The sequence below is a fragment of the Cricetulus griseus genome, assembly GCF_003668045.3.
Source record: "Cricetulus griseus strain 17A/GY chromosome 1 unlocalized genomic scaffold, alternate assembly CriGri-PICRH-1.0 chr1_0, whole genome shotgun sequence".
Taxonomy (NCBI): domain Eukaryota; kingdom Metazoa; phylum Chordata; class Mammalia; order Rodentia; family Cricetidae; genus Cricetulus; species Cricetulus griseus.
In genome coordinates this window covers 252,437,435-252,451,942 of record NW_023276806.1, presented here as the reverse complement: position 1 = coordinate 252,451,942, position 14,508 = coordinate 252,437,435, and the positions used below count along the sequence as shown (strand labels likewise).

At 38.0% G+C, this 14,508-nt stretch overlaps 1 protein-coding gene across 1 annotated transcript in view; it reads right to left on the bottom strand.

The window, feature by feature from the left end:
- Nucleotides 1-14,508, bottom strand: part of Tbc1d5 (TBC1 domain family member 5) — a 433,073-nt gene that overhangs the window by 52,304 nt on the left and 366,261 nt on the right. Inside the window, 1 exon segment of the mRNA XM_027394567.2 lies at nt 10,708-10,793. Coding sequence (XP_027250368.1) covers nt 10,708-10,793 — 86 coding nt within the window.

Sequence of the window (14,508 nt, the reverse complement as noted above, 5' to 3'; positions counted from 1 at the left end):
CTCCATAGTCTCCTATCTTATACTATCTTTCTTGCCTTCCATGGTTTCCTAGGATTGTGTTATAAATTGTCTGGCAAAGAGAGAAAACCAAATGAATATTTGTTTTGCTGTGCATCTCAGGGCTATTATCCTGAAGACTAGTTATAATCATAAATTATTTTAGTTGTAAGAGGTCGTGCAACTCCATGACAATACCAAAGTGTTTATTTTTACTTCTCAAATCATTAGTAGACAGTCTCTTCTCATAAAAGTGAGGCGAGTGTATTAGATTTTAGTTACCTTGCCATTTCCTTCACCCAGATCTACTTGGCAGCACTTTTAAAGCATTTCTCCTTTTCCTATGGCAGCTATATGCTTGGCATTACTAACTGTCACTCTGAAACAGAACCCATCTATAGTTCTGTAATAAAAAGGAAACACCACCATGTTTCTTCCTTCCATAACGTTTTCTCTAATGGCACTAGCTAATGTTATGAGCTAGGTACTGAAGGGCTTACATTGCATTGGAGAAGGACTAATCAAATTTAAAAGAGTTATAAAAGAAGATTTACTTACTTATAATTCAATGCAGTTTAAAAATAATTTAATACAATTAATTCAAATGATCCAATTTGTATCAAGTTTCATATTTGTGGAATTGAGCTACTTAATGTTCTACCAAAAAATTTGTTTAAAGTGTTTCCTAGCAGAAGTCAGGCTATACAGTGCTTAGAATCACTTGCTCTTCAGCTTTTACGACCTTTCTAATGAAGCAGGACACACTCAATCTGCACACACCATAGCTTGCAAGAGAAGGGTCTCAATCCATGTTTACTGAGAGAAACAATGACTGAGATAAAAAGGACTCATCAGTTCTAGGTTGCTGAGGTAGCCACCTCTGCTAGTGTCATTCAGCAGACGTGTCATTCACACAAGTCTAAGGGAGCGGCAGCACAAAGATGGCTGCCACGTTCAGCTGCACTTCAGTCTTGCTGTGTGCAAATCAAGATCCATAATTCAAAGATATGAAGAAGTTTATAATGTTGTTACCCCTTTATATAAACAAAAATGTACCAGTCAAATTCCCATATTGCCAGTTGTGAAATTTATATGTTGATACAAGTACCAAGAAACAGCTACAGCATTATCAAGAGAGTGTGGTTAATGTACCGTCATTACTACTAATAACCACAAAAACATATAGATCAAGCTTGTGCTTAGAGATTTTTCTTTTCATGCGAATAGCTTTTAAAAAGCGATGAGTTTCTTTTAAAAATGTTTTTGTCTTTTTAAAAAAAACATACTCTTCATCTACTACTCAGAACTTCTAGAAGCATGTTTTCTTTATAAAACAATGCTTGAAGGTGAGTGTTTTTAAGATGTCAGCAACAGCAAATCATGCACTTGCAGGAAAAGCATGCTTTCCATGGTTGTTTTTCAGGCATGACAGTTTCTACATCAAAGTTATTCAGTTTAGTGCTGAATAAAACAGCAATGTCTTTCACCTGACAGAATAAATACCTTGCCACGGTACTAGTGGCTATGGAGTGTACTAGTCATGGGAGTTGCCACAGTTGTCACTGGCAATGGAGTGTAATGGACAGTGTTGGAATAAACAGTCTGAGGAATGAATCTCGTGTTAACGAGACACCAAATAAGCAAATTCATGTGACTGAAGTCTCCGTGGTTATCGTCCACTGTTAGAAGACTGCACAGCACAGGAGAGATTTAAAACAGTGCTGAGAACTTAAGCCTTTGGAACTTGTTTGTGAGCAGAATGGGCATTTTCTGGAGAAATGAGAAGCTCTCTGAAACACTCACATAGTAATTCAGCTGACTGGACTATGGTGGGACTCCTTTTGCTCAGTTCCAATGACTCTGGAAATGGCTGACTGGGGCTGCAATAGTATCCCTCCATAGGGAATGGGTTACCAAAGTCCATTTTTGCTCTAGGGATAAACACTGGTTCCACTGCCAGAGGTCCCATAGACTGCCCAGGCCTCCTGACGCCCACATTCAGAGGGCTTGGTTCGGTCCAATGCTGGTTCCCCACTCAACAAATTAACAACAAAAGTTATCATATGACTCAGTATACTTCTCCTGGACATAGACAAAGGGCTCCATCCTACCACAGAGATATATGGACATCCATGTTTCCTACTGCTCTTTGCATGACAGCAAATGGAACCAGCTTAGATCTCCATCAGCAGATTAACAATACAGATGTGGTGCATATGCACAATGGGATTTTATGAAGCTTTAAAGAAAAATGAAATTTGCAGGAAAATGGATGCATCTGGAAGGTAAAATCTGCTAGGTAACCCAAACTCAGCAAGAAAAAACACCTGCATGTTTCGTGTCTCTCATGCAGGCTGGAGTCTTAAAAACTTGAAAGAAGACAAAGAGAGGGTAAAAGAAGTGATGAGGAAGAACATGTGCTGGGCAAAAGGACACATGGGACGTGAGAGAGAAGAGATGAAGTAGGATAGGTTACAAGATGAGGTTAGGGGTAGCAAAGGGGTAGGCAGATGAGGAGGAAAGAAAATCTATCCCACCTTTCTTAAAACTTCCTTAGTGCTACCTAAACCCTTGTACGCTGATTTCAATCATATTAAGAGATTGTCTTTACGTACAACACCTTGCTCTGGGGATAGATACAACCTCCCCTTTGCATTCTTGTATATTGATAGTTAGTTACTACTGAGCTCCTCTGAGTAGATATCTGAGCTACAGCTCATACTTATTTTATGTGCCCGCACAGCAACCTCTCTGGAATTCCAGTTAGTTGCCAGAGTTGCAAGATAGTACTATCTTAGATTATTGTAATGTCTATATTAGCATTTACAATTTAAAGATAATTCTAACATTTAAGGTAGTGTTTAATATTTTTATCGATAATTTCATATATAGATATGAGGCTTTGGTCAAGCCTAACCCTATTCCTCCTCATACATACCCACCACTATTTTCTCCCAGTTCCATGTGCTTGTCTTTTTCTTGTTAGCTCACTGAGTGCACTTAGCGCTAAGCACATTTGCACAGATGAGGCTACCTACAGCAGCACAGGCACACTCTCAGGAACTGCATCCCAGAAGAAAATGAACTCTCTCCCCTAGCAGTTCCTGAGCTAGGGGTGGGGCTTCTGTCTCTCTTCCATGCTGGAGATTTGTCTGGCTTGATTTTGAGCATGCAATCACAAGTGCTGTGAGTTCAGATGCGGAACTGCTCTGCTGTGTGTAGAAAACACAATTTCACTGCAGTCATCCCCTGCACCTACTTCCAGATGGGAACCCTGACAGACACAATGATAACCGGCTAGGCACATTGTGTCCACTGGAACAAACAGTGGCAGGAATGTTATGCAAGTGATAGAACACTTTAAAATTGCATGTAAGGCCAGTTCCGAAAGAGTTAACTCATGCTTATCACTCTTAATGGGGCCAAGAACCTAGGGGAGATAGTAATAGTAATAAGCTATTGCTATTATTTTGCTAAAAAGGACATAGTATTAAACTAACCCTAGTTATGGTTACACACAGTAACACGTAAAGAGAAAAAGACCCACGACTGGCCATTGTCCAGAGAATAAAAGATTGCATGATATTTAGTCCTACACATCTATCTATATTGCAACTCTCTCTCTCAAGATTCAGGACGTTTAATATTCTTAAAAATTCTTATAAGTTGAAGAGTTTCAATCCTATAAAGTGAACTAGTTTACTAAATTTTGTTACTTCAGGTGTATTAAACTTACCTGAACGTGAAATTACCCCTCTCATATACACCCCCCACCCTCTTCTTTAAATGAGAAACATGGCCCCATATATGGGCTTGAACTTGTAATTCTCCTGCCCAGCTTTCTGAATACTGAGAATATAAGTATACACCATCAGACTCAGCTTGTAAATCCATTTACATCTAATTTTAATTTGCATGTCATATTATTTTTTATATTATTTTTCTTTTTCAGACAAGATCTCTCTTATGTAGGTAGACAAGGCTGGCTTCAAACTCACAGAGATCCACTTGCTTCTGCCTCCCAAGTGTTGGGATTAAAGGCATGAGCCATTATGCCTAGCTGAGGTTTCTTAGGAAAGATCCTTTACATCTGAAGGAACTCCAGATTTTATTAAAACCACAAGATAAAGTTAGCCTCTATTATTTAATCCTAGGAATCTAGGTTGTAAGGGAAGTGTGTCAGTTCAATTCTAAAACCTTTAAGTTTCCCAAGATATATCTATAGGAATAAACACTTTTCTTCTTGAATGTTAGTCTTTCATTTATTTTCTGGCCTTATATATAAGAGCCATATGAACCATTCTAATATGTAAGCATAGCTTACACTCGCAGTCTTAGGGGTCTCTCTAGACTCTAGCTTAGAAGGACACATAAAAATGGAAGAGGGCATGCTTCTAATTTGCTCACTTACTAACAATTTTTTTTCTCTTCACTCTTTCCACAATTTGAGAATCACCAAATACCTTCCCAAAAATTCAGGGTAGTTGCAGTTAATTATCAAGAACTAACTGTTAAGAGTCTGAACGTTGGTTCTCTAGCATGTAATGAAGTCAATAAAGCGTAAGTAAAATGTGAGTTAATAAAAGACAACAGTCATATTTGTGAAAACAAAGGCACAGATTAGATATAGAAAAGGAGAAATGCATTTTATCTTATTTAAAAAATATGTAAGATGTCTATAATAATAACTTTTTAAATAGCTAAGAATGTGAAGGTCTGGCTAAATGAAGATGAAGTCTAGGTTCCTAGATATCAGTTCTTTGCAAAGTCTCTATAGGTTTAATGTTATTCCTGCCAAAAATCTCTCCAAAATTGTACAAATCTAAGAGTTCATCATAAAAGTGACCTGAAAATTCAAAGGCCAAAAATAGCCAAAATGAGGAAAAGGAAGAAAGTTGAGAAGATAGCTCACTTAAAAATCAAGTTACTAAAATGTTCATAATAAAGTCCAGTGTCTTTTAAGAGAAAGGGCAAAGTCCAGAAAGGAACTTAGATACGTGTGGCAAACTAATTTTCAATCAGAAATTCAATTTAATTCAACAGGAAAAGGAAAAGCCTCCAAACAAATAGTATTAAAAAGCTGGATCTGTAAGGGTGGTGGTTCAGATGAGAGTGGCTCCACAGGCCATCTATGCGAATGCTTGGTCCCTTCTGGTAACCGTTTGGGGAAGGGATAGGAGGTACAGTCTTGTTAGAAGAAGTATGTCAGTAGAGGTGGGCTTTGGGGTTCCAAGAGCCCATGCCAGGCGGACTCTTGGCCTCTTTGCCTTTTACCTGTGATCAGCCACTACTACAGCACCATGCCTGCCTGCTGCCAGGCTTTCCACGAAGATGATCATGGATTCTGAGACTGTAAGCAAGTCCCAATTAAATGCTTTTGTTAAATAAACTACCTTGGTTATGATATCGCTTCATAGCAATAAAACAGTAACTAAAGTACTATATAAAAAAGATAAACCTCAACTTTTACCTCATTCCACATACAAAATTTAAATTGAGGTGAAACACAGATTTAAACACCAGTATTAGTACCATACAACTTCTAGACAAAAACAGATCTCTGTGGTACAGTAAGCATCCTTTTAGCAGTCCTGGGCTTCCCTAATACTGTCTGGTCCAATGGTATTTTGGTTGGCCTCTGACTGAATCATCAATCAGTACTAGAATATCACCTCCAAGCTTCTTGCCTGAAAAGAGGGTCTGATAATACTAGCCCTTTAGTCATACCTACCAGTTTGTAGTAACAATGGGGTTTGTGAGAAATACATGTTTTTTTTTTTTTTTTAACCCAGACCCTGTAACACACCACATCTGATGGACCTCTTGATCATAGTCATGCTCTACTTTCCCTCCAATTCCTCCCAGACCAACCCCTCCACCCTACCGAGCCCTTTATGTCAGATGGACCTCTGGAGAGACTGAGATTGAGTAGCATAACTTAGTTATTACTGGCATTCCCTGCCTATAAGCCCAGACCTGCAATAAAAACACTTAAGGTGGCACTAAGGCTCGACTGGTTCTCTAGTACACATTGTCATACATCATTGCTAGATGTTTGCATCTTTTCCCTTAGGTTCCAACCTTACTCCTCCTGATTTTAATTTCCACTTCTTTTCTATAATGTGTGATAAGCATGAACATCACTAGATTCTTTATTAAATCACTGCATCTGGCTGATAGTGTTGGGAGGCCCTGACAAGAGAAGCCAACAGTGGGAAACAAACAGCACTGGGGGTGGGGGAGGGAACCAGGCAAAGTTAACTTTATCAAAATGATTGTTTTTCTGTTCATCAAAAAATACTACTATATAACCTGGAGTAATCAGAGATATCAGGAAACATTGTGAAAAGCGGTGGTGGAAAGATTCTGAGAGCCAGAGGACTAGAATATCTTTACAGGGTAGTGTTTTCTTGGAAAAAAAAAAAGAACATCGGGGGGGGGGTGAGAATCTGGGAGAAATACTTGAGGGGAGGGATTTGATGAAGACATCCTACACTTAAGAATGACTACTCCAAGTCTCTCACTCTGTACTTTGTATAGGTGCAGATTTCTGTGTTAATTAACATCTCCTGCAGGAAGGAGCTTCTCTGTTGAGGGGTGAGAAATATTAGGAATAATTTTATTTCTAAGGAATAATTGTCACTAGGAATAATCCTAGGAATAATCTTATTTCTATGTTCCTTTAGCAGAATAATTGTAGTAGGTTTTCCGTTAGGCCTAGGACCTATCTAGTCCCACATTCTTGGCCACTTCAGCAGTGTCAGGTATGGGTTCTACCTCATGGAGCAGGACTCATATACAATCTAGAAGTGAGTGCCTACTATAACGTTTGTTCCACTACTGAATGAGTATATTTTTCAGGCAGCTTGCTGCTATAGGTTACAGAGTTTGAAGCTGGGCGATATTATCCTTTTTTTTTCTTCCAGTAGCATGCAGGGGACCTGACAACATTAGGTGCATGAGAAAAGCTCTGAGTAGTGGGTGGTATACTCCTACTTACAGTAATCTGGCTGCTGGGCAGAAAGGGTGCGAGAAAACCAGAGGAAGCAGAGAGGCCAGAAGGAGCCAAGTGGTGAGGTGAGAAATGTGGTGATCTCGTTGATATAGGCAGTACAGAGAGGAAAGTCATTTGTTATGGGACATAGTTTGAAGAGGATTTGCTGGTGGAATTGATGGGTGAAATGAGACAGAACAGGAGTCAAAGACAACTGTGAGTAAGCTGGGTGGTATTACTTGCAATGGTGGAATTCTGCTTCTGTCTTGCTAACTGTCCTGCAGCATGGGGGTATGGGTAAATCAAGAATTCATTCAGAAAGAGTGTTACATTTGAGACTGTATATTGGCATCTAAGGGAAACAGATAAATAGTGGAATATGTGAGTCTAGAGAAGGAATAAAACTGAAGACATAAGTTAGGATGAGCAGCCCTAACCTAGGTTGAAGTTCTATAGGGAGTGAGCACAGACACAAAAGCCTGGAAGGGGTCCTGTAATTTAGAGAAAGAGGAGGAGGACGGAAAAGAGCATGGTATTAAAAAGCTGTGCATTTAATGAACTGTGCATGTTCTTTATTAATAACTTTATATGGTTAGCTCTATCTACTACAGACATTTCTCTAATTGTGCATTTGTCTTCTGATTCACTGTATTCTATTTTGAGTATATCTACTCAGAAATATCAGTGGCACTGGTGGCAAGAGGGACGCGGCTTGGTGGGCAAAGGCGCTTGTCATGAAGCCTGATGATGCTGTGGACAGACAGAACTGACTCCCTCAAGGAGTCCTACTCCACATGTTAGCCGTGGGGTGTATGTACTCACATACATATATATATATATACACATAAAGACACAGATAAATAAACAAAAGCATAATAAACATTAAAAATTATTGTACAGTTAAATTCATCAGTAATTTCCCCACTACTTATAAGGTTGTTGGTTAAAAAGGCAGGTTGTTCTTTATTTTTGTTTTTTTCATAGCATGTTCTTTGGAATTTATTTTGCTAGGTTTTGCCAACATCCACACTGTCATCTATTAACTCCTTCCTAGTTTACTGGCCTCTGATATTTTCTACTTAATAAGAATGACATTAAAAAAAAATGACATTTAAAATTGATCCAATTTCAATTTTAAGCTTTAAAATTTCAAAAGAAAGGCTGTAGAGATGGCACAGTGGTTAAGAACACTTATTCTTTTTGCAGAGGACCTGGGCTCAGCTCCCAGCACCCACATGATGGATCACAATTGCCTATAGGTCCATTTCTCAGGAGTCTGCAGTTCTCTGACTTCTGTGGGCACCTGCACAATATGGTGCACTCAAACTCACACAGCACACATAAATATGCAAAAATGAATAATAAATCTAATAACCCCTAAAATTTCAAAAGAGATGATGAAAAATTTTTCTCCCATTCATCAAATGATATTTGTATAAGAATCTCAGTACACTTAGAAGAAAGTATGTAAAAAAAAATTAGTATCTACACAAGAAAAATTCAAGGACAGCAGGATAAATAGGTAAAATAAAACCATGGAAGGCCAGAAAGGAAAGCATACACAGTACTTTTATTTATGTGAGAATGGTGTTGGAAACAGGACTGTTTGTTACGTGTTTGCCCTGTATCAAGTCTTGCTTCCCAGGAGACATGAGTGGGTGAATAACAGAGGTAACTGACCTCAGCTGGCTTCCATTACCATGGCAAAACCGACAGACAACAAGAGGGATGATGGTACTTTACAAGGATGAATTCTCAAAAGATATCAGGACAGCAGACAGGGAGAAGACAGACTGACAATAAAGAGTGTCCTTTGGGAGGTGGCCCTAGACAGGGCTCTGCCTGAGAGGGCTTGGCGAGCTCAGGTGGGAGCAGTGCTCATCAGCCAGGAAGAGCCAAAGTGCAAACACTCCAAGTTATGGTAAGAACCAGAGCCCACAGGAGTGGAGGGAAGGGGATAGTGGCACAAATACCCACAGGACTGGATGATTGATGGCAAAAGGAAACTTTGGAAGAGGTTTAAGTGGCAGTATAATATGAACTGCTGTATACTGAGATTTCCTTGGCTATTTCACAAAAGGTAGTCACTGGGCAGGAACCAGAAGGGTCTTCAGATAAAAAGACCTTATACAACAAATGAACCTAATATTCTTTTTTCTTTTTCTTTTAAACATGCAAAAACTAAACAACTAGCATAAAGAGGAGGAAATTCAAGTGAACTGTTAGTAACATTCCTGAGGGCAGGGATTTGAGTATGATTGTTATACAGGTACCTCTGGTGTCTAAAATAATCAGAGCCCAATGTTCAATAAAATTTGTTGAATTAAATGAACTAGGTAGTAGTTGTGAAACAAGACGTGGAGGAAATGAACAAATAGAACACAGCTCCAGATAAGTCTTATGGGCTATGGAACTGGTCTCATAATTACCTTCAACTATGGGACAAACACCTCATGAAAGCTGGCTAGTTTTGCAGTAGCATCACATTGTTTTCACTGTTGCATTCAAGGGTTCAGATTTCAGTTTAAAAGTCAGCCTCTTTGCTGTACATTTCCCACAGCCCTTGGGTTACCAGTTCCCAAGTGGCAGTTGTTTCTTTTTTTTTTTTTTAATGCAGAACACCCTGTATGTATGCACTCCATAAATGTATATTTAGGATGCTGGAATTTTCAAGAGAAGTTAACACACAGGAAAACGCTTAAGGAAAGAATTTGGACAACTTGGCAGCATTTATCACAGCTAACATTGTTTTCTAGAGTAAACTCTGAAATTGCATTCTAATTTGAAATGGTTCTGGTTTGACAAGTTAACTCTTGAGACATCTAAGCATAGTATTATGAAAAAACAGAACTGTTCATCAACCCTTTATGCCAATGTTAATTTCTTTTAAAAGTACGATTTTAATGTTTTTTTATTCCTGCAGTGACCCTTAAGAGTTCTATGTATGCAATCACTGATCACACAAGATGCATTTATAAGCTTATTTTGCAGTTCTAAAGCCAATTGGGAAATGCAATTTTAATTTTGTTACTGAAATAATTTAAAAATATATCATAGAACTGCCTCTTTTCATCCAACAGTGAAGATCCAGAAAGAGATTACACCAAGTAGAAACTATTCAGGTTTATTAGTGTTAGAAAAATGAAACTGCTAACTTCAAAATGTATATTTGTACATTTAAAAAATCATCTCGTATGTATTCATTGTCGTGATACTATGTTATAAAAGGACATTTTCCATGCAAGTATATGTTACATGCTGAGTATACCCCCCCATACTGCCCTCTTCTCCCCTTTCTCAGCCTTTTTGTGGCTAAAAAAATTTGAGTATATATTCTACATTTTCTTTATCTACCTCTATGCTGTTGGACAACCTAAATATTACAAATAGTTACACAACAAATACGGATGTGACATGATGTTTTGTAGATAAATACTCAGCAGTGGTACAGACGTGTCATGAGGTAGACCTAGTCTTAGTGTTCTGAGAACACTCCATACAGATTACTATAGTGCTTGTGTTAATTCATACTGCCACCATTACAAAATATTTCATGATGTCTTAAAGAACTTAGACAATTTATTTAACAATGATTCATTACACTCCAGCCTTGGCATGTTAAAGCTAGAAAATAAGCTTCAGGAAATACTAAAAGTTCCTGATGACTTCTGATACTGTTTGTGATTCGTAACAACTGCCAATGGGAAGGGACTTACCGGCTTTTATTCATAAGGTCTGCTCCCCGTGCCTTGTAGTAATCTAAATTGGGGCGGAACTGGTAAGTCACAGGCCTTGGATTTCTCTAAAGAAAAAGAAATACAATAAGTTAAATTTATTTTAAGACAGAAATGACTAAAATGACCTTTTTGATGTTCTCTCTCTCTATATATAATGAGATGTTTAATAATTACCACACTTCTGCTTTTATTGGTTCTTTTGTAGCTAATCAAAACTGAAAAAAATCCAAACATTTTATTTTTAGCCTGTGCTGTTGCTCAAATAGATCACAGTTGTTAGATTGGTTTTTATGCTTTCACTTACTTTCAAATACAATTTTCAAAATAAGATAAAATTATAGCAAAATTGTAAAGTTACTTGATCTGTAACACAAGCATGAACAATCAAAAAAGGCCAAGGGACAAGGTGTCCAGAAAACTGCACTTCAGAGGCAAAGTAAAAAATGATCATGAATATTTGGTGACCAGAAAACTAACTATGTCCACTAGATGGCACACTGAGTCCTCCTCCCAAAATGAATTCTTTTAATGTTAGCAATTTCTAGGTCATCTAATCCTATTTATGAGTTTCATAAGTACCCAAAATATGTCAAACAATGGAAATATCAGGATGACCATTAGACTGACCAGTGTAAATTCACCAATTACACTTCCTCCCATAAAGCAAAAACTGACCCTTTCTCCCATCTAGTATTATTTACAGCATGACAGAAATGTCCTTAAATCATTAGGTTGGGTGTGTCCATTTAAATTTGCAGCTACTGTTTAAGCTGTATTAGTACCAAGCTCCTCACAGACAATATACTTACACTTTGCAAAATCTTAATATTTTTATGTCATAATTTAAATGCATAGTACAATGTCTAATGTTAAATTGCATACATCCCAAGAAATGTTTTATAAACTTCTAAATGTTTTCTAATGTCCACCCAGGCATTTCATTTAGGTAACACCTAGGTCTTTAAAATATAGCATGCACTGTCCTGTGAGATCTAGTTAGACATAGAAATGGCTGCATTTTATCTTTTTTATGTTTTTTTAAAATTTGAATTAGAAACAATCTTATTTTACATATCAATTCCAGTTCCCGCTCTCTCCCATCCTCTCATGTTCCCCACCAACCCCCATCCCATGCCCTTTCTGCTCCTCAGGGAGGGTGAGGCATTAGAAAATTACTGATATGCTTAAGATACCCCTTGAAGACTAATTCCAAAACACTGATAACACTTGTATGCTGGTGTGGGGTGGAGAGGGAATGGAACTGTTAAGGTTAAATAGTTTGAAATTCATTGAGCTAACAAGCTGCTTCTCGACAGCCATGACAGATAGACCTTTTCTCTTTGGTTGAGAGAATTTACACAGCTCAACCATTTGTACCTCTTCTAGGGCAACCCTAATCACCTGACAGAAATGACAATCGTGATTTAGCTACAGCTACTGTCCCATTTGTTTGGTATTCAACATGGATCTGTAACAATCAAATCTGAATTGCCTTATGAAATAACAGATGCTTCCATGACAACCATACTATTACGTCTATTGCAACTTTTCTCTCGAAGAATTACACAGGTCACTCATGGTAGCTGATGACAATCTGGGCTCAAGTATAATGGAAAATACAAAAGAGGTTAAAGCCCTTGGCAGAGTGACAGTCTACTCATGATCTATATTAAAATGTAACTTCCACAAGACTGTAATTCACGACTGATTTTCCTCCTTATTCTCTGTACCAGGAAAAGCATTTTGTTTTTGCTAATATAAAAGGCTTTTCTTTTTCTGACTTTCAACAAACTAATAAAGGATCATGCTACTTTTTGTTAGGAAATAATAAAAGAGCAATCCCATGGACCAGTTTCCAGAAACATCTTTATAAAGAAATGACAAGCAATTCAAGACACAAGTGCTGAGCTATCTAAGCACTCAAGCCATTATTAGGAACAATGATCTGACTTGAGCACATGAATGGGGCTCAGTACTACCTTCACTGAGACCTATTTCAATCCCTAGGAGACTTGCCAGAATCAAAGGGAGATAGTTTAAAGGACTGCAGTGCTGGAAGCAGTATCAAAGAAGTCAAAAAGATGATGTTGATATTGAATAACTACATATGAAACACCAAGAAAATAAAAAAGGAATTACTGTTCAAAGTTATTCAAAGTTTCCTGTTAAGATGGTGTTATTTCTAAAACAAAAACACACACATGTAGATAACTTGGACAAGCACTATGAAAAAATATGTGTGCCACAACAGCAAAACTTCATTGACAATTAAAAATTATCAGACAGACACAAACACATGTATGAAACAAATGAAATTAAATGTAACCATGGAGAAATTTATTAATGATATACATTCTTTCTTTATGGAAAGTCTTTGAAATCTAGTCTTTTATTTCATACTTAAGCTATATTTCCTTTGAGACAAGTCCCACTTCAAACACTGGCCCGTGTTCACTGTTAAGCAGAGAACTGTCTGGCATAACTGAAAAAGCATCAAGAAGGCATTAAAATTCATTGCTGTAGTTTTGTAATTTGCTTCTATTTCTTTCTTTTAATCAATTGTTAGTTTATCTGCTCTTAATATGTTTTTAAAGTCAAGACATTTTTGGAATACTCACATATACAAACAAAAAAAGCAAACAAAAACTGAATTAATACCCCAGGCTCAGAAAGACAAACGTTGTATGTTTTCTCTAGCTCCAAATCTGCAGATGTGAGTCCATAACCTGGAGCAACTGTAGAAACTAGGAAAGTAAAAAGTGACCATGGTACAGGCTAGAGGAGCAGCAACTGAGAGGTGAACAGTGGGGCTCCAGTGGGAAGAGGAGAGAGGATTGAAATGGGGAGGGGGAAAAGAGGGTAAGGTAAGGATGCCTGAAAAACTACAGGGAAGTAATTGTCTACCTAAAAACACCTATAATACAGTAAGTCTGTGTAAAGTTACACATACATAGTTTAATGAAACTTTCCCATTGGGGCTGACAACGCTCCTCCAAAGAGCCATAAACTAGCTAACAAAATTCCAACACTAGGAATGTGAAATCCTCTTTTGGGTTATTGGTCCTGACCAACAGACTCCCAAAACTTTATGCGCTGTTGTTACTGCCCTTGGTTGCCTTCCAGAGGTAGAATAGAAGGTAAAGCCCGCTTACTGAAGGAACTATGTGCTTCAGACAAAAGACCCGGAGGAGCCAAGCTGGATCTGACCTGAAAGCCTCCTCATGGAGGACTAAATTTTATGGTACTAGGAGCTCCCAAAGGAGAGAAACACCAATATTGCTACCCAGCTATGATGCCTATAAATCTCAACAATAACAAGCATGGTGCCATAAGCCTAAGGGTGCCATAGTGGCACACATACCAACACATAACCAACACATAACCAACAGCTCTCTAATTAGATTGAAGACCACCTCAACAAGAGGGAAGCCTCCCTCACTACTCAACACTGGTGAATGATGGTTGTTGGAGAACCTGTGACCACCACTTCAGTAAACCAGCATAATACCAAATAACATTCTTACTATTTGTCCTCATATTCACAGATAAGTGTAGTATTTACCCATCATCAAGAAAACTCTTTGCAACAGATGAAGACCATTCATAAACCCAAAACCCTATTAAAACACAGAGTTGTGGAGCCCAGTCCCAATTGATGTATCTATAACACAACTCCTGCACCTAATGCTCCAGGGTCATTGTGGAAGAGGGGATGGAAGGATTGTAAGAACTCAAGAATCAGGGCGTTTGCTGTTGGACTGTATCTCACTAAATGTCAGA